Source organism: Hipposideros armiger, unplaced genomic scaffold, assembly GCF_001890085.2.
Source record: "Hipposideros armiger isolate ML-2016 unplaced genomic scaffold, ASM189008v1 scaffold_417, whole genome shotgun sequence".
Lineage (NCBI taxonomy): Eukaryota > Metazoa > Chordata > Mammalia > Chiroptera > Hipposideridae > Hipposideros > Hipposideros armiger.
The window spans coordinates 201,060-222,921 of record NW_017731767.1 but is presented as its reverse complement, the minus strand read 5'-3'; the positions used below and the strand labels follow the sequence as shown (position 1 = coordinate 222,921).

General features: G+C 55.9%; 3 protein-coding genes across 13 annotated transcripts in view; 2 read left to right on the top strand and 1 right to left on the bottom strand.

Moving 5' to 3' along the window:
* Nucleotides 1–11,213, top strand: part of TNPO2 (transportin 2) — a 15,514-nt gene extending 4,301 nt beyond the window's left edge. For 3 of the 4 annotated variants that reach the window (XM_019664233.1, XM_019664234.1, XM_019664235.1), the window contains exons 5-25: nt 1,228–1,334; nt 1,416–1,549; nt 1,630–1,711; nt 1,787–1,909; nt 2,009–2,127; nt 2,898–2,958; nt 3,057–3,222; nt 3,426–3,578; nt 4,835–5,060; nt 5,263–5,434; nt 5,892–5,978; nt 6,057–6,164; nt 6,266–6,424; nt 6,946–7,033; nt 7,219–7,317; nt 7,823–7,918; nt 8,223–8,328; nt 8,587–8,686; nt 8,766–8,840; nt 8,949–9,076; nt 9,159–11,213. In XM_019664233.1, the coding sequence (XP_019519778.1) occupies nt 1,228–1,334; nt 1,416–1,549; nt 1,630–1,711; nt 1,787–1,909; nt 2,009–2,127; nt 2,898–2,958; nt 3,057–3,222; nt 3,426–3,578; nt 4,835–5,060; nt 5,263–5,434; nt 5,892–5,978; nt 6,057–6,164; nt 6,266–6,424; nt 6,946–7,033; nt 7,219–7,317; nt 7,823–7,918; nt 8,223–8,328; nt 8,587–8,686; nt 8,766–8,840; nt 8,949–9,056 (2,369 nt within the window). In that variant the 3' untranslated portion in view covers nt 9,057–9,076; nt 9,159–11,213. The remainder of the gene's footprint in view (nt 1–1,227; nt 1,335–1,415; nt 1,550–1,629; nt 1,712–1,786; nt 1,910–2,008; nt 2,128–2,897; nt 2,959–3,056; nt 3,223–3,425; nt 3,579–4,834; nt 5,061–5,262; nt 5,435–5,891; nt 5,979–6,056; nt 6,165–6,265; nt 6,425–6,945; nt 7,034–7,218; nt 7,318–7,822; nt 7,919–8,222; nt 8,329–8,586; nt 8,687–8,765; nt 8,841–8,948; nt 9,077–9,158) is intronic. The other variant, XM_019664232.1, reaches the window with a different exon arrangement.
* Nucleotides 11,214–13,509: 2,296 nt separating this feature from the next.
* On the top strand, nt 13,510–20,525 carry FBXW9 (F-box and WD repeat domain containing 9). 8 transcript variants are annotated; one of them, XM_019664159.1, is made up of 11 exons: nt 13,510–14,014; nt 14,953–15,092; nt 15,171–15,296; nt 16,217–16,329; nt 16,414–16,505; nt 17,401–17,549; nt 17,631–17,744; nt 17,872–17,961; nt 18,038–18,103; nt 18,908–18,961; nt 19,684–20,525. In XM_019664159.1, exons 1-11 carry the CDS (start codon nt 13,606–13,608, stop codon nt 19,720–19,722), a joined length of 1,392 nt encoding a protein of 463 aa, XP_019519704.1. In that variant the 5' UTR covers nt 13,510–13,605; the 3' UTR covers nt 19,723–20,525. The 8 variants fall into 8 exon arrangements, with proteins under 8 accessions (XP_019519704.1, XP_019519703.1, XP_019519701.1 ...); XM_019664158.1 differs by lacking the exon at nt 19,684–20,525 and adding an exon at nt 19,329–19,407; XM_019664163.1 differs by having other exon boundaries at nt 13,511–14,014; nt 19,714–20,525.
* The window catches only part of GNG14 (G protein subunit gamma 14), a 4,989-nt gene continuing 2,175 nt past the window's right edge, over nt 19,049–21,862 (bottom strand). Inside the window, exons 2-3 of the mRNA XM_019664169.1 lie at nt 19,354–19,446; nt 19,049–19,274 (exon numbers count right to left, since the gene is read on the bottom strand). Coding sequence (XP_019519714.1) covers nt 19,149–19,274; nt 19,354–19,446 — 219 coding nt within the window. The 3' untranslated portion in view covers nt 19,049–19,148. The remainder of the gene's footprint in view (nt 19,275–19,353; nt 19,447–21,862) is intronic.

Sequence of the window (21,862 nt, the reverse complement as noted above, 5' to 3'; positions counted from 1 at the left end):
CTCTGTGTCTCTGAGACTATCTCCATCCACTTCTCCCATCCATTCAGTTCCTTAGAATCCACGTATAAGTGAGATCATATGATATTTGTCTTTCTCTGAGGGAAGGTAATCTTAAAAAGACAGAAAAGTAGTATTAAATTTGAGATAGATGCTGGGGCATGCCAGAAGGACTGATCTTTGGGCCTGTTGCCTCTGTTAAAAGTGACCCTTAACCCTGACAATACCCCTTCTGAGGCCAGCGGAAGGATCTGGACTTACCAAGCTCACTCCAGGCGTCAGGTTCTGCCCTGAGTACTTAAGTCACTGAAGTTTCCCAGGAGCCCTAGGAAATCATTGGTCTTTATTCCCATTGAAGCACAGAGAGGTTAGGTGATGTGGCCAACATCACACAGATAGGGATGGGACCGGGACTGTACTCACAGTCTACCGCAGGGAGCACCTTTCCTAGCAGATGTGTGAGCCAGGGTCATCTGGAGTGTTAGCAGTGGCAGCTTCTCCCTCTGGGAAAGACTGCCACCTCCTGGCTTTAAAAACCATCTCTGCACACCGACATCACTCACATTCAGCTCCACTGCCCTCACACTTCAGATGCCTAGTGCAGGTTATACTTGGGTTTTGGGTTTCTAGTAAGTAGTACAAGTCCTCCCTGAGGCCACTTCACCCTGCAGGACCTGCCCCTTGCACCCTCCAAGCCCTCACCTTCCCCCACCCAGCCCCACTGGCTCCTCACCCATCTGTAAGCTCTCCAGGTTTGCTCCTGCCCGCAAGCTTTTGCACCTGCCATTCTCTCTGCCTGGGATGCTCTTTCCCTATGGACCTAGATGGCTTCTCCCTCACTTCCTTCAGGTCTTTGCTCAGATATCAAGATGTCACCTGGGGGAAGCTCTGGACACCCAACTTTAAATTGATACCCTCATCCTCAGTCCTTGCTAGCCATCTTCTCTGCTTCATTTCTCCCCTTAGCTCTTGGCGTCTATCCTCCCAGGTCTTGACCTCGCAGCCTCCTTCACTAGACAATCAGCTTCTAAGGGTAGGGATTTTGTGTTTAGTTTTGCACTGTATCCCAGGGCCTGGAACAGAACTGACTTACAGTAAGGCTCAGGGAATCTCGAAAGGGGTGTGTAGGGTTCGTGGGGGAGAGTGTCCAGAAAGTGGCAGGGAGGGCTAGGGTGCCAGGCAGGCCTGCCTGCACCCAGTCTGAGGCAGCGTCCTTTCCTGGCTGCCCAGGCATTCTCATCACCACCATCGCTTCCAAGGGTGAGCTGCAGATGTGGCCTGAGCTGCTACCCCAGCTGTGCAACCTGCTCAACTCAGAGGATTACAACACGTGCGAGGTAGGCGCAAGCCATGGCGCACCTGGGCAGGAGCTGGGGCTGGCCTAGGACCCACACCCATGTGTGCTCCTCCCCGCTCAGGGAGCCTTTGGAGCCCTGCAGAAAATCTGTGAAGACTCATCCGAGCTCCTGGACAGCGATGCCCTCAACAGGCCCCTCAACATCATGATCCCCAAGTTCTTGCAGTTCTTCAAGCACTGCAGCCCCAAGATCCGGTGAGTGTAGCTCCCCAGGAGTCTGCAGGGGGCCTGGGGTGGGCAGGGTGGGGGTGACCCATGTACCTGCTCCCTGCCAGGTCCCATGCCATTGCCTGTGTGAACCAGTTCATCATGGACCGGGCCCAGGCGCTGATGGACAATATTGACACCTTCATCGAGGTGGGTTGCCAGGCTGGGGGCAAGTAGGATGAGGGCTGGGGATCCCCGCTGTGGCTGACCCCACCTTCTTCACAGCACCTGTTTGCCCTGGCCGTGGATGATGATCCTGAGGTGCGGAAGAATGTGTGCCGTGCCCTGGTGATGCTGCTGGAAGTGCGAATCGACAGGCTCATCCCCCACATGCATAGCATTATCCAGGTGTGCACACCTAGGCCAGCCGGGTGCTGTAGAGTGGGCGTACAGGGGGAGCCACCCCTAGCTGGACAGGGCCTTAGCCTTTCTCCCATCCCTCCCCAGTACATGCTGCAGAGGACCCAGGACCATGATGAGAACGTGGCCCTTGAGGCCTGCGAGTTCTGGCTGACGCTGGCCGAGCAGCCCATCTGTAAGGAAGTCCTGGCCTCCCACCTGGTCCAGTGAGTGTCCCTCCTGCCTGCTGTCCCCTACACCAGCCTCCACCTCTTCTATCTGTGTTTACTTTCTATGCTTGCATACATTTATTTTGCAAGTGCTATGAATGTAACTTTAAGGACTTGAAAATTAAATAAGTTAAGGTGGAAAAAAAATCAGAAGTCAACAAAGCCTTCAGGCATAGCTGGATCCAGGTGCCCAAAGGATGTGAAAGGCATCTGTCTAGTCTCAGATCTACTTCCTCTACTTTGGCTCTATTCTCAGGCATGACCTCATAGCCGTGCTGTGGCCTACAGCTTAACAGTATCGGAACATCTCAGAAAAGAATTTCTCTTGACCAGTATTTCCAGCAAAAGTTCTAGGGCCAGCTTGGATCACTCGCCTATTCCTAAGTCAGTGAAGGTTCTAATCAAAGTTTCCGATCCTGAGGTACATGGGCTCCAGCTGAGGGGGCTGGCTGTCCTGCCTGTTTGCTACCCTAACCTGGTTCCATCCCAGGGAAGTGCCTGGTGACTAGGGCCATTCCTCTGCCTTATGATGTCCTAGGGAATCAGGCACTGTTCCAAGTTTCTCAGCTCTGTCCCTGTTACAGGGGCTGAGACTACGTTGGGATAGTTCCCACAAAGGGAAATGAATGGATGTGGGGTCCTTAGAATCAGCATGTTCCATACAGTCTGCCCTTAATGCTCCCATTAGTACCTCTGCTTCCTTGTTGCCCCGGCTTTGAAGCCCCCAGGGGGCCCTGCCTCCCAGTGAACAGCCTCTCTCCTGACAGGTTGATCCCCATCCTGGTAAATGGGATGAAGTACTCGGAAATTGACATCATCCTGCTCAAGGTCAGCTGGGGCCAATTGCCGGGCACAGGCAGGCAGGTGAGGGCCGGGATGTTGGGGCTGGGACTGTGGTGGTCTTTAGCGGTCTGCCTGGCCCACAGGGGGATGTGGAGGAGGACGAGGCAGTCCCTGACAGCGAGCAGGACATCAAGCCACGCTTCCACAAGTCACGCACGGTGACTCTGCCCCATGAGGCCGAGCGGCCGGATGGCTCTGAGGATGCAGAGGATGATGATGATGATGATGCTTTGTCCGACTGGAATCTGAGTGCGTGGCCCTGGCAGGGTTTGGGGGTGGTGGTAGTTGGGGGCAGCCAGCCCTGGGTTCCGTCTCGGGAGGTGATGAGAAACCCATGCAGATCATGAAGATTCTAATCATATTTGATAATCTGATCTGGGGGTATGGTTGAGGAGGTCTTGCCTGATGGGCTTCCCTGAGCCTGAGCCTGCCTGTCGATTTTCCTGCCCTAGGGAAGTGCTCGGCAGCTGCACTGGACGTCCTGGCTAATGTCTTCCGGGAGGAACTACTACCCCATCTCCTTCCCCTGCTCAAGGGACTCCTCTTCCACCCTGAGTGGGTGGTCAAGGAGTCGGGCATCCTGGTGCTGGGCGCCATCGCTGAGGGTGAGTGCTCCTCCAGCCTCCCTGTGCCTGACCTCTGGCCCCTGTGCTGATGGAGACTGGGGCTGGCCCAGGCAGGGCTGCGTGGCGGAGCGATGCCATTCCTGAGTTCTCTCCAGAGGACTGCTTAGGCCCTTCAAACAGCTTTGGGATTTGAATGTTCCGCTCAGCCTGTGGGCCTGAAAGGAACCCCAAACCCCGAAATGCAAGCCCTCTCCTTGATTCTCACAGACAGGCAATCTATGAGGTTGTAAGCATAATTATAGGTACCGCAGTAATAGGAACAATCACTTCTGCAGTGCTAGTCCCATGGCCGGCACCCTGCTTCCACGGGTTTACCACTACCTGATGAGGTGGGTTTCATAGACAGAGGGATGTACACCACTTCCCCAGTCACCCAGGGTGCAGCTGGGACTCAAACCTGCTCCCGGCTATGGGGCTGACCTGCCAGAATAAGTGTGCAGTGGTGGTGTTTCCTGAAACTTCACGTGGTATGCTGTTACTGCCATGGCTTTCGGGTGCCCTTTGTCCCGATGGGTTGTACAGCTTAAATGACCAGAGGGGCTTTGTGAGTCTGTTACAGGCATCAATCATGACTGCCTCAGCATCCAGGCGTGTCTCAAAAAGTTCAGACATGGCAGCAGGAGCCCTCACCCTGGAGAACTTGCAAGATTAAGGAAACGTTTCCTTATGTAATAAGTGTAATGTAGCTTATGTTAATATATGTGTATCAATGACTAGACTACATAGGTGTTCTGCATATTCATGGGAAAAGACCTAGAGGAACTGACACTAAACCAGTAAAAGATGGATCACTTGTCTTGGATTATTAGGGGGTGTCCCATTATCTGTGTTCTCTAATTAAAAGACATACTCAGTGGGTTGTTTTTTTTTTTTTTTTTTTAAAGAAAATGAAAAATAGAGAAAGAAGTCAACAAATATCCAAAATAGGTTTCAAAACAAAAGCACTTGTCATCCATTGGGGTCACTGTTGCCTGTAAAGCCTGAGTCACTGTGCAGCCTGGTCATCTATGAATTAATGAGTGACCGTGATGGGGTGGAGCCCGTGGCAGGGAAAGGTTTGCTGTGATGCTGCTTTCCCTCCTGACCCTGCCTTCCACTGGCTTTGTGACTCTGAGCCAGTTATTTAACCTGAGTCTCAGTTTCCCTACCTGTCAGATGCTCTGGATTCTCTCCCCTAGAGGTGGGTGTGGCCAGGCTTAGCTGGGCTCAGGCTTGCCCCTGTGCTGTTCTTGCAGGCTGCATGCAGGGTATGGTGCCCTACCTGCCTGAGCTGATCCCACACCTTATCCAGTGCCTGTCGGACAAAAAGGCCCTGGTCCGCTCCATCGCCTGCTGGACGCTGAGTCGCTATGCCCACTGGGTGGTCAGCCAGCCACCTGACATGCACCTCAAGCCTCTGATGACGGAACTGCTCAAGCGCATCCTGGATGGCAACAAGAGGGTGCAGGAGGCAGCCTGCAGGTGACCCCCAACCCCTGGCCCCACAATCCCCACCTTTGAGCCACTGGCTGCCCTTTGGGAAGTGATGATATTCATTACCGTCGACATCCCGCTGATTTCTAACGTGTTCGTACTGGCTGATCCCAACTACTCGCTCCTGTCTCCACCTGCCTGTGGCCCAGCCCTGCCAGTAGACCCCCACTGAGCCTGTCCCCCCTTCCAGTGCCTTCGCCACCCTGGAGGAGGAGGCCTGCACGGAGCTGGTGCCCTACCTCAGCTATATCCTGGACACCCTCGTCTTCGCCTTTGGCAAGTACCAGCACAAGAACCTGCTCATCCTCTATGATGCCATCGGCACCCTCGCCGACTCTGTGGGCCACCACCTCAACCAGCCGGTGAGACCCCACAGCGGCTCCCTCCTGATCCCGTGCCCCCTGACATCCGGTGACCTGGCGGCGACCTTGTGTCGCACGCCAGGGATGTGGCCATGACCTCGACAGGCAGACAGACCCAGCCCCCTCCCTTGCTCTGCTCCCTGTTTAGTGGGGGAGACAGACAGTTCTGAGACTGTGTGGTAAGTGCTGTGCCAGGGGAGTTCAGGGGCTTATGGGAACCAGGAGGTGCTGACCCAGGCTCCGAGGGGGCAGGGCTGGGTAGAACAGGGCTTGGGACAGAAGAGAAGGTCCTGGACGTCTGGCTGGGTGGCGAGGCCTTGCAGGGCCCCATGAGCCACAGCGAGGAGCCCAGGCCTCACTGCTCAGGCAGTGGGTACCTCTGAGTCACAGGGAGCCCTGCTGGTTCCCAGGCCACCACCCCTGCCCGGAGAGCCCTGACTTTCTGCTCCTTCCTCAGGAATACATCCAGAAGCTGATGCCGCCACTCATCCAGAAGTGGAACGAACTCAAGGATGAAGACAAGGACCTCTTCCCTCTGTTGGAGGTGGGTGAAATCCAGACTCCCTCCTGCAGCCCCGCCCCACTCCTCCTAAGTCCACCTCTCCTGCCTTCCTCCTGCCAGTGTCTGTCATCAGTGGCCACCGCCCTACAGAGTGGCTTCCTGCCCTACTGCGAGCCTGTCTACCAGCGCTGTGTCACCCTAGTGCAGAAGACGCTGGCCCAGGCTATGGTGAGCACCCACCCGCTGCCACTCCGCCGCCCCCTCCTCTGCTGCTGCCCCAGCCTTAGCCTGCCCTTCTTACCTGTCCGCCCACCCCCATCTGTGCCCAGATGTACACCCAGCACCCTGAGCAGTATGAGGCCCCTGACAAGGACTTCATGATCGTGGCGCTAGACCTGCTCAGCGGACTGGCCGAGGGCCTGGGCGGCCACGTGGAGCAGTTGGTGGCCCGCAGCAACATCATGACACTGCTCTTCCAGTGCATGCAGGTGGGTGAGCGCCCTTCATAGGCCTCAAACTCCCAGTGACGACACCCAGCAGCCTGTGTGGGCCACCCTGGGGAGTACTCAGGGCCTTGGTTGTAACCCAAGGACATCAGGGAAAGGGGGCTCATAAAAAGAACCTTGTAATTGTTTTTAAAAGGGATTCAAATAAGACATGAGTAAAAGCTCATTTTCCAGGCCAACAATGTAGAAAATGAAAAGGTAGAAAAGAAGAAAAGTGAAAGCATTGGTCCCTCCAACATCACCCCCGTCCTGTGTATCAGGATGGGCAGCAGTTCCATGTGCACCCCCCTCTGTAGCAGTGCCCTGAGCAAGGCACTCATTCACGGGCCCCCCGAGTCCCAATTTACAGGGAGGGGCCCGCATCCTCAGTGCTGGGAAGTAGAAGGGTCAAGCTGTGCTCTAGGGACTGCTCCCCTAGCTGCCCTGCACTGAGGGATTTTTTGGGACCCTGGCTGGCTGGCGGGAGGGGAGCCCTTCTAAGCTGACACTACTCTGACCCTCAGGACTCCATGCCCGAGGTCCGGCAGAGCTCCTTCGCCCTCCTGGGAGACCTCACCAAAGCCTGCTTCATCCACGTCAAGCCCTGTATTGGTATGATGCCCGTTTCATCCTTACCCCACGACCGCAGCCCTAGCCTCAAGTGATGGAGCAATGACTGGGGAGCTCTGTGACCGAATTGGGATGTGTTCGTACTGTCTGATGGGGCCTGCCTGGCCAGATCTCGGAGCTCATCCTAGCAGGCCCTCCCTCTCAGCACCCCTCTTTCTCCCCACCAGCTGAGTTCATGCCCATCCTGGGCACCAACCTGAACCCTGAGTTCATCTCTGTCTGCAACAATGCCACCTGGGCCATCGGAGAGATCTGCATGCAGATGGGTGAGTGTCCTGTAGGGGGTCAGGCTATGCCCCTCTTGCGTGTTCCCTTTCTGGGTATAGGAGCCTGGCTCTGACTGACAGGTCCCCTCAAGAGGACACTGGTGCTCCTTGAGGAAGGCTCCCATGGGCCAGGGCAAGAGGACACCTCTGAGCATTTTTATCAGAGATGGGCTGAATGGCTGAAAGGCCATCTGTGGTTGGCTTCTGTAAAGAGGCAGGACAGGAGGCCTGTTCTGATTGGACTGTTTGGCAACTTCCTCCGTCCCCCTACAGCGAGGCTGGCTGGTGTGGCCTCACCCTGATGTCTAGCAGTGACTCCAGGGAAGCTTCTGGTGTTTGGAGAGTGTGGGTCTGTCTTGGGTTGGCCATGGGTCCTGGGTTGGAGACCAGCCGGAGAGGTTTTTCACTCCCTCATCAGCTGTGGTTGGCCCATGTCTAGATGCAACTGGGGCTGTCAGCGTAGGTGGTGTGGGCTGTGCGGGGCTCTGACTGGCCGGTCCCTTAGGGGCAGAGATGCAGCCCTACGTGCAGATGGTCCTCAACAACCTGGTAGAGATCATTAACCGGCCCAACACACCCAAGACGCTGCTGGAGAACACAGGTGGGCATCACGTCTGGGCCTCTGCTGCCTTCTTGCCTGGCCCCTAGAGTTGGGCTTCCTGGCTGGGAGGGTAGTTGAGAAGAAGTCTTGGGAAAGAACTAGGGAAGGTGTCTGGAAGGGGTTCTGGGAGGAGCAGCAAAAAAGATGGCTGGCCTCAGGGTAAGACCCAGGCTGGGCCAAGCTCCAGGGTCAAGCTCTGGGCCAAGGCCAGTGGCAGCTCTTCCCTTGGGGCCCATGGGGCGGGGCTGGTGCCTCATGCCAGAGGCCCTGCCACGTACCGTCCCGGGGCCGCTCGGGGTTGCAGGTCGCCTGACGAGTCCCTCTGCCATTCCAGCCATCACCATCGGCCGCCTGGGCTACGTGTGCCCACAGGAGGTGGCACCCATGCTGCAGCAGTTCATCCGGCCTTGGTGTGTGCTCACCTGTATGGGGCCTGCCGTATGGTGGGCCGGGCAGTGGGGTGGGTGGGGCAGGCCCAACCCATTCCTCACCTGTGGCCACCCAGCCCTGCCCATCCATAGATGCACGTCCCAGCCCCGCTGTCCACTGGTCCCCTGCTTCCTCCACACCTGATAGACACATGGCCCACCCCAGCCTCACTGCCCCCCATGGATGCCCTTCTGCCACCGTTCTGCCTGCTGATTCCCCGATGCTCACCTTCTCCACAGGTGCACATCCCTCAGGAACATCAGGGACAACGAGGAGAAGGACTCAGCCTTCCGAGGCATCTGCATGATGATAGGCGTCAACCCCGGGGGCGTTGTGCAGGTTGGGGCGGCTGGGCTCTGAGGGAAGGCGCTGGGGCTGGGCTCGGGCGGTCCTTCACATGGGATCCGTCGCGTTTCAGGACTTTATTTTCTTCTGCGACGCTGTAGCCTCCTGGGTGAGCCCGAAGGATGACCTTCGGGACATGTTTTATAAGGTGAGGCTCCTGCTTAGTATTTCCAGGAGGCGGCAGGGGGTACACCCTCTGGGGGGAGAGGCCAAGTTCATTTTGCCCTGCTCTGGGTGCCTCTTCCCTCCACCACAGATCCTTCATGGCTTCAAAGACCAAGTTGGGGAGGAAAACTGGCAGCAGTTCTCAGAGCAGTTCCCGCCACTGCTCAAGGAGAGGCTGGCTGCTTTCTATGGAGTCTAGAGGAATGTTGCGACTGCCAGGTAAAGAGGCTGCAGGCAGGGGGCTGGTGCTGTCGTCAGGGCTGAGGTGGCACAGGCTCTGACCCCCCTCCTCTCCCTGCAGGTTTCTGTTTGCGTCATCTTGGAGGGGTTGCTGTGGATCGCGTTGCGTCCAGAAGTCGCCGTGCCCTGGTCGAGGGGGGTTAGGGAGGAGTGAGTGGGACCCAATCCAGACGCCTTCCCTGTCCATCTACCTGCTATGCCCGGCTTGTGTGGCCAGTCAGTGGTGGGCAGGTGGGTGGGGCCTCCACACTCGTCCTACAAATGGGAGGGGGGTGGGACTTCTTGGCAGCAAGGGCCCCTTGCTCTAAGCAGGGTCACCTCAGGCAGCCCACTTGGGCCAGCCATGTGGGAGGGAGGAATCAACACAGCCGACTGAATCTGGCTTAGGATGAGGCAAGGGGAAAGCAGGCGGGGAGGGGGGGTTCCTGTAGAGACACGTACTCACACGTACACATGTGGCCACACGCATGTGCGGGCACTGCAGCCAGCCAGGCCAAGCCAGCTGCCCCACCATTTCCCCGACTGCATGGAGACAGTAGAATTAGTGAACCCCTGAGTTAACCCGTAAGGCCTTCCGTGTAACCTGCATCTAGAGTTTAAGAAGCTTCTGCCATTTTGCCGGAATTGGCAGTGATTGGGGAGGGCTGGGTGGGTTGGAGGCCTCCACTGGGAGCCTGGGGCCAGGGCAAGAGGACGGCCACCTTGGGGCTGCCCCGTCAGCACGCGTATGCTTTGGACCTGCTCCGCACACTTCCTGCCATCTCTGTGGCAGCCTCAGCCAGTGTGTCCCCCTCCTTGCCCTGTTCCAGATAGAAGAGTGGGTATCACTGGAGCAGCTGGGGATGGCCAGAGGTCCCTCTTTCTTCCTATCCTGTGTGTGCTCCAGTGACTTCTGAAGACACTGGGCTGAGACCTTTTTCTGGAAGAGAGCATAGGGTGGCCAGAGCTGCTGACACCTACCCCTGCCTCTCTCCATAAGCAAATCCATTTCAAGGGCAATCTGTTTCTCTGTGCTGAGAGCCCTCTTCAAGTTCCAGGCCCCGAGTTTTAACACGAGGGCTGGCGCATTTAATTGATGGTGACAGGGGACGAAGGCTTATGCTTTGCCAGCATAACCGAGGGCTTGGAGGAGAGGAAAGGTGGTGCCTCCCTACACACCCTGAGGCCCTGAGGCTGCCTGTTCATCAGAGCTCCCAGTGGGTCCTGAGATCCCACCATATTGGGGCAGTGATTCTAGGGACTTTTTTGGAGTACTTTGGGATGTGGTCACAGTGGGAGAGGCTCCCTTAGAGTGGAAGGGAGTATGGTTACTTTCTATTTGGCCTCAAGACTGAAACTGGGCCCTGCAGCCCCCTTAACTTTTTCCCTTTTCTCCTCCCCTGCTTTCTACTTATTGGGGGGCACCTTTTGGGGCTTTGACTGGATTCCTGCATCCTGGGGCCTGCTCCATCCATCCTACCAGGGGCTTGGACCGACCCCCCCCCCCCATCATAGCCCCGTGTCATCTCTCAGACAGGGTCAGGCCCTGCCTCTATTCCAAGGGGCACTTGGTGCACATTCCATAAACTCAGCTGGTTTCCCCCACCCCCCACCCCTTTGAAACTCCAGCAGGTCTCTGGAAGCCATTTGTAAAAAAAAAAAAAGAAAAAAAAATTTAATACCATTTAGTTTTCTGGTAATTCCAGTTCTTTGGAGCATCCTCTGCTGGGTCTTGGGGTGTGTGGATGGACTAGCTGTCTGATGGGATTGGAAACCACTTCACCCAGGATAGGGGTGCTCCAACCACCTTCAGGGAAGGGGGAGCCTGGTTCGTTGTCTTTTTTTTTTTTTTAATCTATTTAATTTTTTAATTTATTTTTGGTTGATTTTTGCACAACGAAGTTGCAGCTTCTCAATCTCCCCTGCTCAGGGCTGCGGACCCTGACTGGCCTTGATCCGCAGTCCCGCTCAGTCTCATGCCCCTCCTTCCCCTTCACCCTCTTCCTCCTGCGGGCTCCAGGGTCTGTCCATTTGTTACCGTGCTGTGCTGGGGATTGGCGCCGAGGTGGCGTGAGATTCCACTTGTGTAGAACTTTGTTGAGTAAAGATCAGTTTCTTGTGAAATCCTTGGTCTCCAGCTGGCCTCCTGTGTCCTTGGCTTTGGCAGTAGAGATGTAGGGCGGGGGACAGAGGGGCCTTGGAAACTTTAGAAATGGGGATATATAGGACTTAGGTCAGGAAATATAATTGGGGTGTGGGGAAGGAAGTAAAACACTAAGGGCACATTACTTGGAACCCCAGTCCTCTCAGTTTTCTTCCCTGTAAATTGAGATGGTGAATTTGAAAGATGAAGATTAAATGCAATAACATACATGTGGAGTGCATTCTCTTAAGACAATTACAGTTCACTAAACGTCCTGAGCTCACTAAAGAGGAGCCATTAAGTTCCAGATCTCCATCTGCCTTAGACTAAACTGAGTGGCAAGGGACAAGACCTTGGCTCTTTGGCTGACTTCACAACTCTGGATCGCTGGGCATCTTAGGCATCTCTGTAGAAAGTTCAGCCCAGCACCAGGCCTGTGGAAGATACGTAAATTATTGAGGCAAATGAGAAATTGCTCAGCCTTGGGGATGCACAAGCCTCAGAATAAAATCTGTGGCAACCTCAGTATGGCCCAAAGATCACCTGCATCAATCTGGGAAAACAAAAAACCCTCCAAAACGGACACGTCCAACATTCTTTCAAGTGTGTACATCTTAATGGGAATAAACAGCAAAACTTGTGTCCCATAGAGAAAAATATAGCGGGAAGGGGAGAAAACATTGGGGGAGATGTTCAGTCTTACAGTAGGGTACCAGGGAAGATGTTTGAGCAAAGAGCCATGTGGATATGAGAAGAGTCAGGTGGGGCTAACAAGTGCTGCTTAGAGATAGATCATTTATGTGTTAACACTGCCTCAAGAAGCTTTCAGTAAGAGGTGCTGTTTTTATCAGTATGATTTTAGGTGATTTAGAGTAACTGTTCCACCGATGGCTCTGCAGTGTAAGAGTGCATATTTCTGGCTCTGGAAGGAGATGGTTCTAATCACTAATATGCCCCAGACAGTGAACCCAGAAAAGGGGGCTTTGCATTTCTAAGCTCAGTGTCACCTGTGAAAGGTACCTTCGACAGGGCTGCATTTTTTTTAAAGGTTTTATTGGGGAATTGGAAGAGGGGAACAGCGCTGGGGAATCAGGGAAGGGAAACAGACAAGTTGCTGTCCTTTTGTTCTTCAGTCTAGTTGTGGAGGACATCGCTTCACTGGCCCATGCTGGTATTATCATTGCGCTCTTCCTGGGTGAGGCAGATCGGTTGTCGGCCACTGGATGGCCGCTCACAGGCTTTTGACAGCTCATGCCAGCTGCCAGCTGCTCACGGTAGCTTATGGAAGCCCGCTGCGGCTTCACTGCAGCCTTTGCCGTTGCTGGTGACTCATGGCAGCCCAGCTCCAGGTGGAGCTGTTGTTCACCATCTTAGCTGTACAGGGCGCGGCGTCACTGGCCCTCATGTGGGATCCGAATCGGGGCCCTGCTGCTCAGAGCTGGTGTCCCAAGCCAACTCTTAACCAACGCGCTACTTGGCGGGCCCAGGGCTGCATTTTTTAAACCACAGTATGCTGGCCTTCTGTTTTGGCACCACCAAAGGTGCTTGTTTTAGAAACGAAGCCAGGGGCCAGCCGGGTGGCGTGTTGGTTAAGAGCTGGCTTGGGACATCAGTTCTGAGCAGCAGGGCCCCGATTCGGATCCCACATGAGGGCCAGTGATGCTGCGCTCTCTACTGCCAAGATGGTGAACAACAGCTCCATCTAGAGCTGGGCTGCCAAGAGGCCAAGGCGTAGGCTGCAGCCCCTGCTGCAGTGGGCTGCCATTAGCTACCGTGAGTGGCCGGCAGCTGGCGTGAGCTGCCAAGAGCCACCGTGAGCGGCCATCCAGTGGCCGACAACCGATCTGCCTCACCCAGGAAGAGCGCAATGATAATACCAACATGGGCCAGTGAAGCAATGTCCTCCACAACTAGACTGAACAAAAGGACAGCAATTTATCTGTTCCCCTTCCCTGATTCCCCAATAAAATCTTAAAAAAATTTTAACAAAAAATGGAGCCAGGGGCCAGCTGAGTGGCTCAATTGGTTAAGAGTTTGCTCAAGAGTGTGAGCTCTGAGCAACAGGATCGCCAGTTGGATTCCCTGCCTGAGCCGAACTGCCAATGGCTCAGCTAAAAAAAAAAAGTGTGTATATATATGTATGTATATGGTATAAATGAAGGAGCCGGGAATCTGCGTTTCCCATCTCTGGGCCTATGAAGCTCCAGAACAAGACCGCTGGAATGAGCCGGCTGTCAATATCCAGCCAGTTTTCACGTGAGTCGCTCATTTCCGGCCGGCGCCTAACGTAATCGGGCTGCGCCGGAAGTGCCCTCGCGCTGCCTAGGAGACAAGACGCGGGGCCAGCAGCTGACAGGGCCGGTCCGGCCGCGCCCACTCGGTCGCCATGGAGCTACCCCCAGGGCCGCGCGACGATCCCCGCACCTGGGACGATGACTCGGACCCAGAGCCGGAGCCCGACCCGGACGCACAGGCCGAGGCTTACGTGTCCCGAGTGCTCAGTCCGCCGAAATTCGGCCTGGCGCCCCCGCGCACCTCTGCGCTGTCCGGGCCCACCGCGTTCCCTGGCGCCCCGGAGCCGCGGACTGCGTCCAAGGGTCTGGCTGTGGAGGTCCCGGGCTTGCTGAGCCTTCCCCCTGAACTGCTGCTCGAGATCTGCGCCTATTTGGACGCGCGCCTCGTGCTCCACGTCCTGCCGCGCGTGTGCCACGCGCTGCGCGACCTCGTGCATGACCATGTCACTTGGAGGCTACGCGCGCAGCGCCGCGTACGCGCGCCCTATCCAGTGGTGGAAGGTGCGCGCGCCCCGGGGCCAGGGTCACCCGCCCAGATCAGATTTAGGGCGGGGGAGTGGGTACCTGGGGTGCTGTGAGCACAACTCCTAGAGCAGACTTCCTGGCTGTCTTGGCTCCGTGGAACCTGAGATAGCTACTGGTGGTGCCAAAGCCCCTGACTTCTGAGTGTACCATGAGGCAGACATTTGGGGTCCTGAGGCTGTAGAAACCTATCTGGGGGCTGGGGTCCCTGAGATAGAGTTTAGAGGTTGTACAATCAATCTAAGATCCTTAAGCCCAGGGTCTAGCCTGGTTTCTTAGGCAACCAAGAAACCAGGGGCTGGTAGTCATTCTCTCTGCCCCTGAGGTCATTAGTCCCTTGGGGATAAGATAGCTTTGTGACCTTGAAGTAATGGGACTCTCCCGAATAGCTTGATAAATATAGATGCTTGGACCCCATCCACTGAATCTCTGTACCTAGGGCTTGGGTTCTGTATCTTGACAAGGCTCCCAGTTTTACAGATACTAGTTTGAGAAACACTTCCTGGGGTCTGGTTCAGATGGCTGAGGAAGGAAGTCCTAGCTCCTATGCCCAGTTTGAGGGTTGAGGGACTGAGGTCGGACCCCAGCCAGGGTTGAGGAAGGTCGGTAATGTCCTGAGGCTGCTATCCCCCGAGTTGGGTTGGGGGATGAGGCCTGGGAAGATGGTCCTGAGGCTCCAGTTCCCCCATTCCTGGAAACTGGGGTAAGGAGTAGTTCTAGACCTGTGTGGAAGGTGGGTGGGCTGATGGTCGCAAAGCTAGAGCCTGGACCTCCTTGGGGTTGGGTGAGGGATCCAGGTTGGGGTCTCTCCAAATCTGGTGCTGGTTGGGCTTCCTGGAAGCCAGGGGTGGGTTTGAGCAGCTGCTGTGGATAGCAAGTTTCCTGCCCACTGAAGACCCCACCCGTGGTACCCACAGAAGAAGACTTTGACTGGCCAGCGGCCTGCATTGAGCTGGAGCAGCATTTGTCACGCTGGGCAGAGGATGGGCGCTGGGCTGAGTACTTCTGTCTGGCTGATGGGCACTTTGCTTCCATTGACTCAGTGCTGCTGCTCCAGGTGAGATGGGGTTCATTGAGGGGCCCAGCAGGGGTGGGCCAGGGTGACCCTGACAACATCATCTCACTCCCCTCCCAGGGTGGGACACTCTGTCTGTCGGGCTCCCGAGATCGCAACGTCAACCTGTGGGACCTGCGACAGCTGGGGGTGGAGCCCAGCCAGGTTCTGGTCAAGGCCCTGGGCACCCAGAACAGCACCCACAAGGTGAGGGAGTAGGAGGCATAAGGCCTGGGTTAGGTGCTGTGGCTAAGGGTATGGGTTTTGGCACCAGACCTCATAGATTGCAATCTTGCTCTCCTTTTGTTAGCATAATATGGGGTGAGATATATGACTTCTCTGGGCCTCAATTTCTACTTTTGTCCAGGGGTCAGTTAGAATGAGGATGAATGAAACGAACAGTAATTAAGAACTTCATTCAGACTTGGATACACAGTAGGTGCTCAATAGATGTCAGACATGTCTTGAGAGGTCTAGGGCAGGGTAGTTATGAGGCTGCCCTTGGGGATCACAAAGCTTTGAGCATGATTGTGAAGTGGCCGTGGAGGGGCAACTGCATCAGTCAGTGAGGTGGTCTAGGCTGGTGGCCAAGAGCTTGGCCTTGGAACCAGGCTGCTGGGTTCAAATCCCCACTTTGCTACTTCCTGGAAGTGTGACCCTGGACAAGGAACTCAACTTCTGTGTGCTCTCAGTTCCCTCATATGTAGAACAGGACACCTTACAGCACTCTCCTCAGAGTTTGGTGAGGATCAAGTCAGTCACCAGCCAGCGCTTTGTGCACATTAGCTCCTGAGTCAGAGACTGTTTTAATGCCCATTTTCCCAATGAGGAAACTGAGGGAGGGGACCTGATTTGCCTGGGTCATGGAGTGGAGGCCCCAATCTTAATCACGTTGTCATGTGGCCTCAAACCACTGCTGGTGCTGAGACTGTGGGACTTGATTTAGGAATATTATTGGGTGAGGGGTGGGCATGTCCTGGGCTCTGCAGTCAGACCCACAGATCTAAGCGCTAACCTCTATACAGTGCTGACTTGCTCTGGGCTCTTGAGTCAGGTTGTCTCCCTTCTCTGACCCTCAATTTTGTTATCTGTGAAATGGGGACTGTCACATGGGTCTGGTCCTCCAGGGTTGGGTGTGGTCACTGGCAGCGCTGGACCACCGAGTGTGCTCTGGTTCCTGGGACAGCACGGTGAAGCTCTGGGACATGGCAGCTGATGGGCAGCAGTTCGGCGAGATAAAGTGTGAGGGGTCCTGGGGAGGGAGGTTTGGGGGGACAGGCCCCTGCCTGGTCCCACCCCAGCCCCATGCTCCATGTGTCCCCAGGGGCAAGGCTGCTGTGCTGTGCCTGTCCTACCGGCCTGATATCCTGGTGACTGGCACCTATGACAAGAAGGTGACAGTCTACGATCCCAGAGGTGGGCTGGGGGCCCAAACTCGGGAGATCAAGGCTGCCTGGGGGATTCAGGGTCATGCTGGGGAAGGAGACATTCAGACTTCACAGCCTGGCTGGGGTGATAGTCACAGAAGTAGATGGTAACCACTCAAGAGTGGCCTATGCTGTGCTGAGGGCAACAAAGGCGACTTTTGAGAGGGGGAGGGGGTAGAGGAAGCCCCACTTTCACCTGGGGTGGGGTGAGGGACAGAGTGGATGCCCAGAGGAGGGGCCTCTGAACCGGAATCCCTTGGGAGGCAGACAGCCCCCGACAATCCTGGCTCCCCGACTCCCTAGCTGTAAGACACCAGTCAAGCTTGAACCTCGGTTTCACCATCTGTAAAATCCGGGTAACAACTCCAGCCCCATAGGATGAATGGGAGATGATAATAATTACTTTGGTGGATTAAACGTTAGTTTACATAAAACACCTAGAACAAAAACACTGCTTGGCACGTAAGCTTTTCTGCTTATTTATTTATATTCATTCTAATTTTAATTGAAGGTCTAGCATGCTTTATCTGGGCAGAGCTGAGTGGGGGTGGGGATAGAGGCTCGTCTCTCTTGGCATTGGTTGGCATTTTATGCTGGAACTTGGCTGTCCACTCTGTGCTGAGGGCAGATAGGACAAGAGGAGGCAGATGGGACACAAGATGGGGGGGGCCAAGGGAGAGTGGACAATGGAGGCCTGGGGATCCTGGGAGGCCTAGATCCATCTGGGGCAGGAAAAGAAAGAAATGGGTCACCCGTGGGATGGGGAGGGAAGCCAACCGAGGGTTTTGCCATGGAGGACAGAACCCCAGGATCCTTGGGTGGGCTAGAGAAGCCTCTGAGGAGCTCTGATGTCCCCTTCCTCTTGGGGCCCATCGCCCATGAAGTTGGCCCAGTCCTGCTGAAGAGCCGGCGGCTGCACTCGAGCGCGGTGCTGGCATTGCTGGCGGATGACCGGCACATCATTTCGGGCAGCGAGGACCACACACTCGTGGTGTTTGACCGCAGGGCCAACAGTGTACTGCAGCGGCTGCAGGTGGGCCCTCCCCAGGGGCTGGAGGGACTGGGGCTGTGTGTGGCCCAGCCTGAGCTGCTCTGTCCTTTGTCCTACCCACAGCTGGACTCCTACCTACTCTGCATGTCCTACCAAGAGCCCCAGCTCTGGGCTGGCGACAACCAGGGCCTGCTGCACGTTTTCGCCAACCGGGAAGGCTGCTTCCAGCTTGTCCGGGTCAGCCAGGGCCTTTGCCGCTACCCCACCCTCCCTGGGCTTCCTCCCTATCCCTGACCCCCAGTGGCAGTGGGATGCTGGCCTTGGAGAGACTCGTCTGAGTGTCACCTGTTCTTCCCACCTGCAGACCTTTGATGTGGGCCACAGGTCTCATATTACAGGGATCAAACATTCGCTGGGGGCCTTGTACACCACGTCCACTGACAAGACCATTCGGGTGAGGCCCTTGGACAGGCCCCCTCCCCCACTGGCCAGGGACACACCTCTTGACTTTGTCTGTTGCCCCTCACCAGGTGCACGTGCCCACAGACCCACCAAGGACCATCTGCACCCGAAGCCACCACAATGTGCTAAATGGGGTAAGGCTCTGCCCCACATGTCCTGCCGGCTGCCCAGAGCCCCCCCCCCCCCCCCCCCCGAGTCCTCATGCCCCTGCCCAGAGCCCCCCTGAGTCCTCATGTCCCTGCCCAGATCTGTGCTGAGGGCAACCTGGTGGTAGCTGCCTCGGGGGGCCTGTCGCTGGAGGTCTGGAGGCTGCAGGCCTGAGCGGGCAGCCGTGGATGTGGACCTGCCGACCGGCTCGCTCTCCGGCAACCCCCCCTCTTGCTGGTGCTGCTCCTGCTCTGGCCCACAGGCCTGGGCACAAGGAGCCCCAGTCACATTTGGGTGGGGTCCCTGGGCTGGGCCCCAAGCCAGGGGAGGTGAGATTGGTGTTCTGGCCCACCCAGAGGGCTGCTCCCCACCCTTGGGCCCTGTTTTTGTTAAGATTTGGGTACCTGCTGTCTCTTGAAAGTACAGGAGAAATAAACCTGATGTATTGGTGCTGTGGCCTGGAGTGGTGCGTGCAAGCCTCGGTGACAGCCTCTTCTGTTTGTGTCTGGGTGTGACTGGACCAGCTCAATGCACTCCTGGGATGCAATGTGTCTGTGTGTCCCTGGGGAGGGGGGCTGGCTGTGTGTGTTGTTGCCCTAACCATCTGTGCCTGTCTGTGTGCCCGTGAGTGTACGTGTGTGTGAGAGGAAGACAGATTCTGGGGGATGTGGGCACCTGTCTGTCGGATGGCATCTTCGTGTGTGTGAGACGTGTGGACGTGGGTGATGACTATGTGTGTAACGTGCATTGGCATGTAGATAGGGACTCTGCCTCTGGACGTGTTTCTACAGGAGATGGGATCTGCGAAGGCTAGCCCATGGGTGTGGGGCACGCAGGGGTGGGAGGTAGGTACATGTTCTGTTAGCCAGAGTCCAGGGTGGGTGTGACCCTGGAATGGGCGGGGCGGGGGGCAGGGGGAGGCTGGACTAGGTGCCCCTGCCAGCCCACAGTCCCGCTTCGCTCCTCACTGCAGTCCACCAAACTCTGAGGAGCATTCACTTCATGTTTATTGAGGGGTCCTCAGGGCCAGCGTCATAGAATGGCACAGGGCTTCTTCTCCTTGAAGGGGTTGGTGGCAGCGGGGATGCCTACCAGGAAGGGGTCGCTCTTGGCCTGCTCCGTGCAGAACTGCAGCAGGTCGGCAGCCGCCTTGGACACCTGTAGGCCAGCCTGGTCAGCCACACCCCGCTGTCCCTCTGCCCCCTCACCCAGCGTGCCCACCTGGCCCTGGCCTCACCTTCACACGGTTGATGCCAGCCTCCATCCGCAGCTGCTCCACGGCCCGGCGGGCCTGCCCAATGTCACTGCCAATGGCCACCTTCCCAGACATCTGGGGGAAGGTGAGCAGGGCCATAAACATCAGGGTCAACACCAGACCTGGAGCCCTAGGGCCAACCAAGGGTCCCAGCACATCCTCTGATGTCCCCTAGGGACTGCGGGATGTGGGTGGCTGCTCCCCACCCATCAGGACCACGTACCTCAGCTGAGGACTCTGGCTGACTCCTGGCTGCTTAGTTCTCCTGTGGCCTGACTCTGCCTCCTTCCGCAACCCATCTCGCCTTTCCAGCCCCCTCTTCTCCCTCCCCTACCCCTGCAGAGACTTTGAAGCTGGGACACTCATGGAGTAAAATGTCACCAGTGACAGCAGCAGCAGCTGCCGCAGCTGAGGGGTTCCCTGCTCCAGGACGCCTGGTGGCTGCCCCATGGTCACGTGTCACCTTGGCAGGGGGATTGCAGGGCCCTGGCCTCTCACTGACCTGATTGATCTGCTAACCAGCCCCAACACCCTCCTTTGCCAGCCTCTGGCCCTCCCTGCCCCCCCCGCACCCCACCAATGTGCAGAGTGTCACCTGGCTCAGGTACAGCCCTGCCTGTCCTCTCTGTCTACACTCACTGCCCGGGGATCCAGTCCATGGATGACTCAGTCCACTTGTTTATGCTGATAGCTCCCTCTGCCCCATCCCAGACCTTGGACCCACACGAGGACCCTCCAGTCTCCTTGGTCAGTCCTACCTGTCTCTGTCTGGTATCTCTCACCTAACTTGGCCAAAGCTGGACTCTAGGTTATCTTCCCCCCACACCTTGTGCCCCCAAATTCACCACTACCCACCCAACTGCCCTGGCCCAAATCTTGAACTCCTTCATTCCTTTACTTTCTGGTATCCCCATATCTAATCCTTTCTCAAGAGCCAGCTGATCAGCAATCAGATTAAGTTCTCAATCTGGTCACTTCTCTCCACCCCCACATGGGCCCCACCGCCATCTTTGTTCACTTGGACCAGTGCAGTCACCTCTACCCTAGTCTCTCCAGCCCTCCCACCACTGCCCTTATTCTCAAGGCAGCCAGTGGGATCTGTTAAAAAAGTAAATCAGAGCGGGGAGGAGGGTGGTAAATGAGGGTAAAGGGGATCAAATATATGGTGATGGAAGGAGAACTGACTCTGGGTGGTGAACACACAATGTGATATATAGATGATGTATTACAGAATTGTACACCTGAAATCTATGTAACTTTACTAACAATTGTCACCCCAATAAACTTTAATTTAAAAAATAAATAGGGCCGGCTGAGTGGCACGTTGGTTAAGAGTCGGCTTGGGACTCCAACTCTGAGCAGCTGGGTCCCGGTTCGGATCCCACATGAGGGCCAGTGACGCTGTGCCCTCTACAGCTAAGATGGTGAACAACAGCTCAACCTGGAGCTGGGCTGCCGTGAGTTGCTGGCGACGGCGTAGGCTGCAGCCCCTGCTGCTGTGAGCCGCTGTGAGCGGCCGTCCAATGGCCTCACCCGGGATGAGTGCAATGATAATACCAACGTGGGCCAGTGAAGCAATGTCGTCCACAACTAGACTGAAGAACAAAAGGACAGCAACTTGTCTGTTCCCCTTCCATGATTCCCCAGTGCTGTTTCCCTTCCCAATTTCCCGAATACAATCTTAAAAAAAAAAAAAAATCAGAATACAACATGGATGAACTTTGAGGACATTATGCTGAGTGAAATAAGCCAGACACGGGGCAGCTGGGTGGCTCAGTTGGTTAGAGCGTATGCTCTGAACAACAAGGCTGTCGGTTGGATTCCCACATGGGCCAGTGAGCTGTGCCCTCTGCAACTAGATTGAAGACAATGACTTGAGCTGAGCTGCTGCTGAGCTGCCGGTGGGTGGCTGGATGGCTCAGTTGGTTAGAGTGCGTGCTCCTAACAACAAGGTTGCCGGTTCAATTCCCACATGGGATGGCGAGCTGCATCCTCCCCCCCCACAACAAGATTGAAAATGGCAACCGAGGGCTGACTGAGTGGCTCAGTTGGTTGAGAGCACTATCTCTGAGCAACAGGGTTGCCAGTTCGATTCCCACATGGGTTGGTGAGCTGCACCCGAATTGAGCTGCCAACAGTTAGCAGGATGGCTCAGCTAGTGAGAGCACATGCTCCTAACAACAAGGTTGCCAGTTAGACTCCCTCAATTGAACACGGTACCTTGAGCTGAGCTGCCGACGGGTGGCCAGATGGCAATTGGACTTGGAGCTGAGCTGGCTGTGCCCTCCATGACTAGGATTGAGGGACAACAACTTGGCTGTTCCCCTTTCCCAACTCCCCAATAAAATTGTAAAAAAAAGAAAAAAGAAAAAAGAAAAAGAAAACTGCGACTGACTGAGCTGCAACATCCTCAACTAGACTGAAGGACAACCACTTGACTTGGAGCTGATGGGTCCTGGGAAAAACACAGTTATCCAATTAAAAAAAAAAA

Excerpts from the sequence above, each read along its gene's own strand:
- FBXW9 (XM_019664156.1), top strand. The coding sequence starts at position 13,606 with ATGGAGCTACCCCCAGGGCCGCGCGACGATCCCCGCACCTGGGACGAT. Across the intron at positions 16,506-17,400 it reads GACAGTCTACGATCCCAGAG|TTGGCCCAGTCCTGCTGAAG; the intron begins GTGGGCTGGGGG and ends TCGCCCATGAAG. Across the intron at positions 17,745-17,871 it reads GCTGCTTCCAGCTTGTCCGG|ACCTTTGATGTGGGCCACAG; the intron begins GTCAGCCAGGGC and ends TCCCACCTGCAG.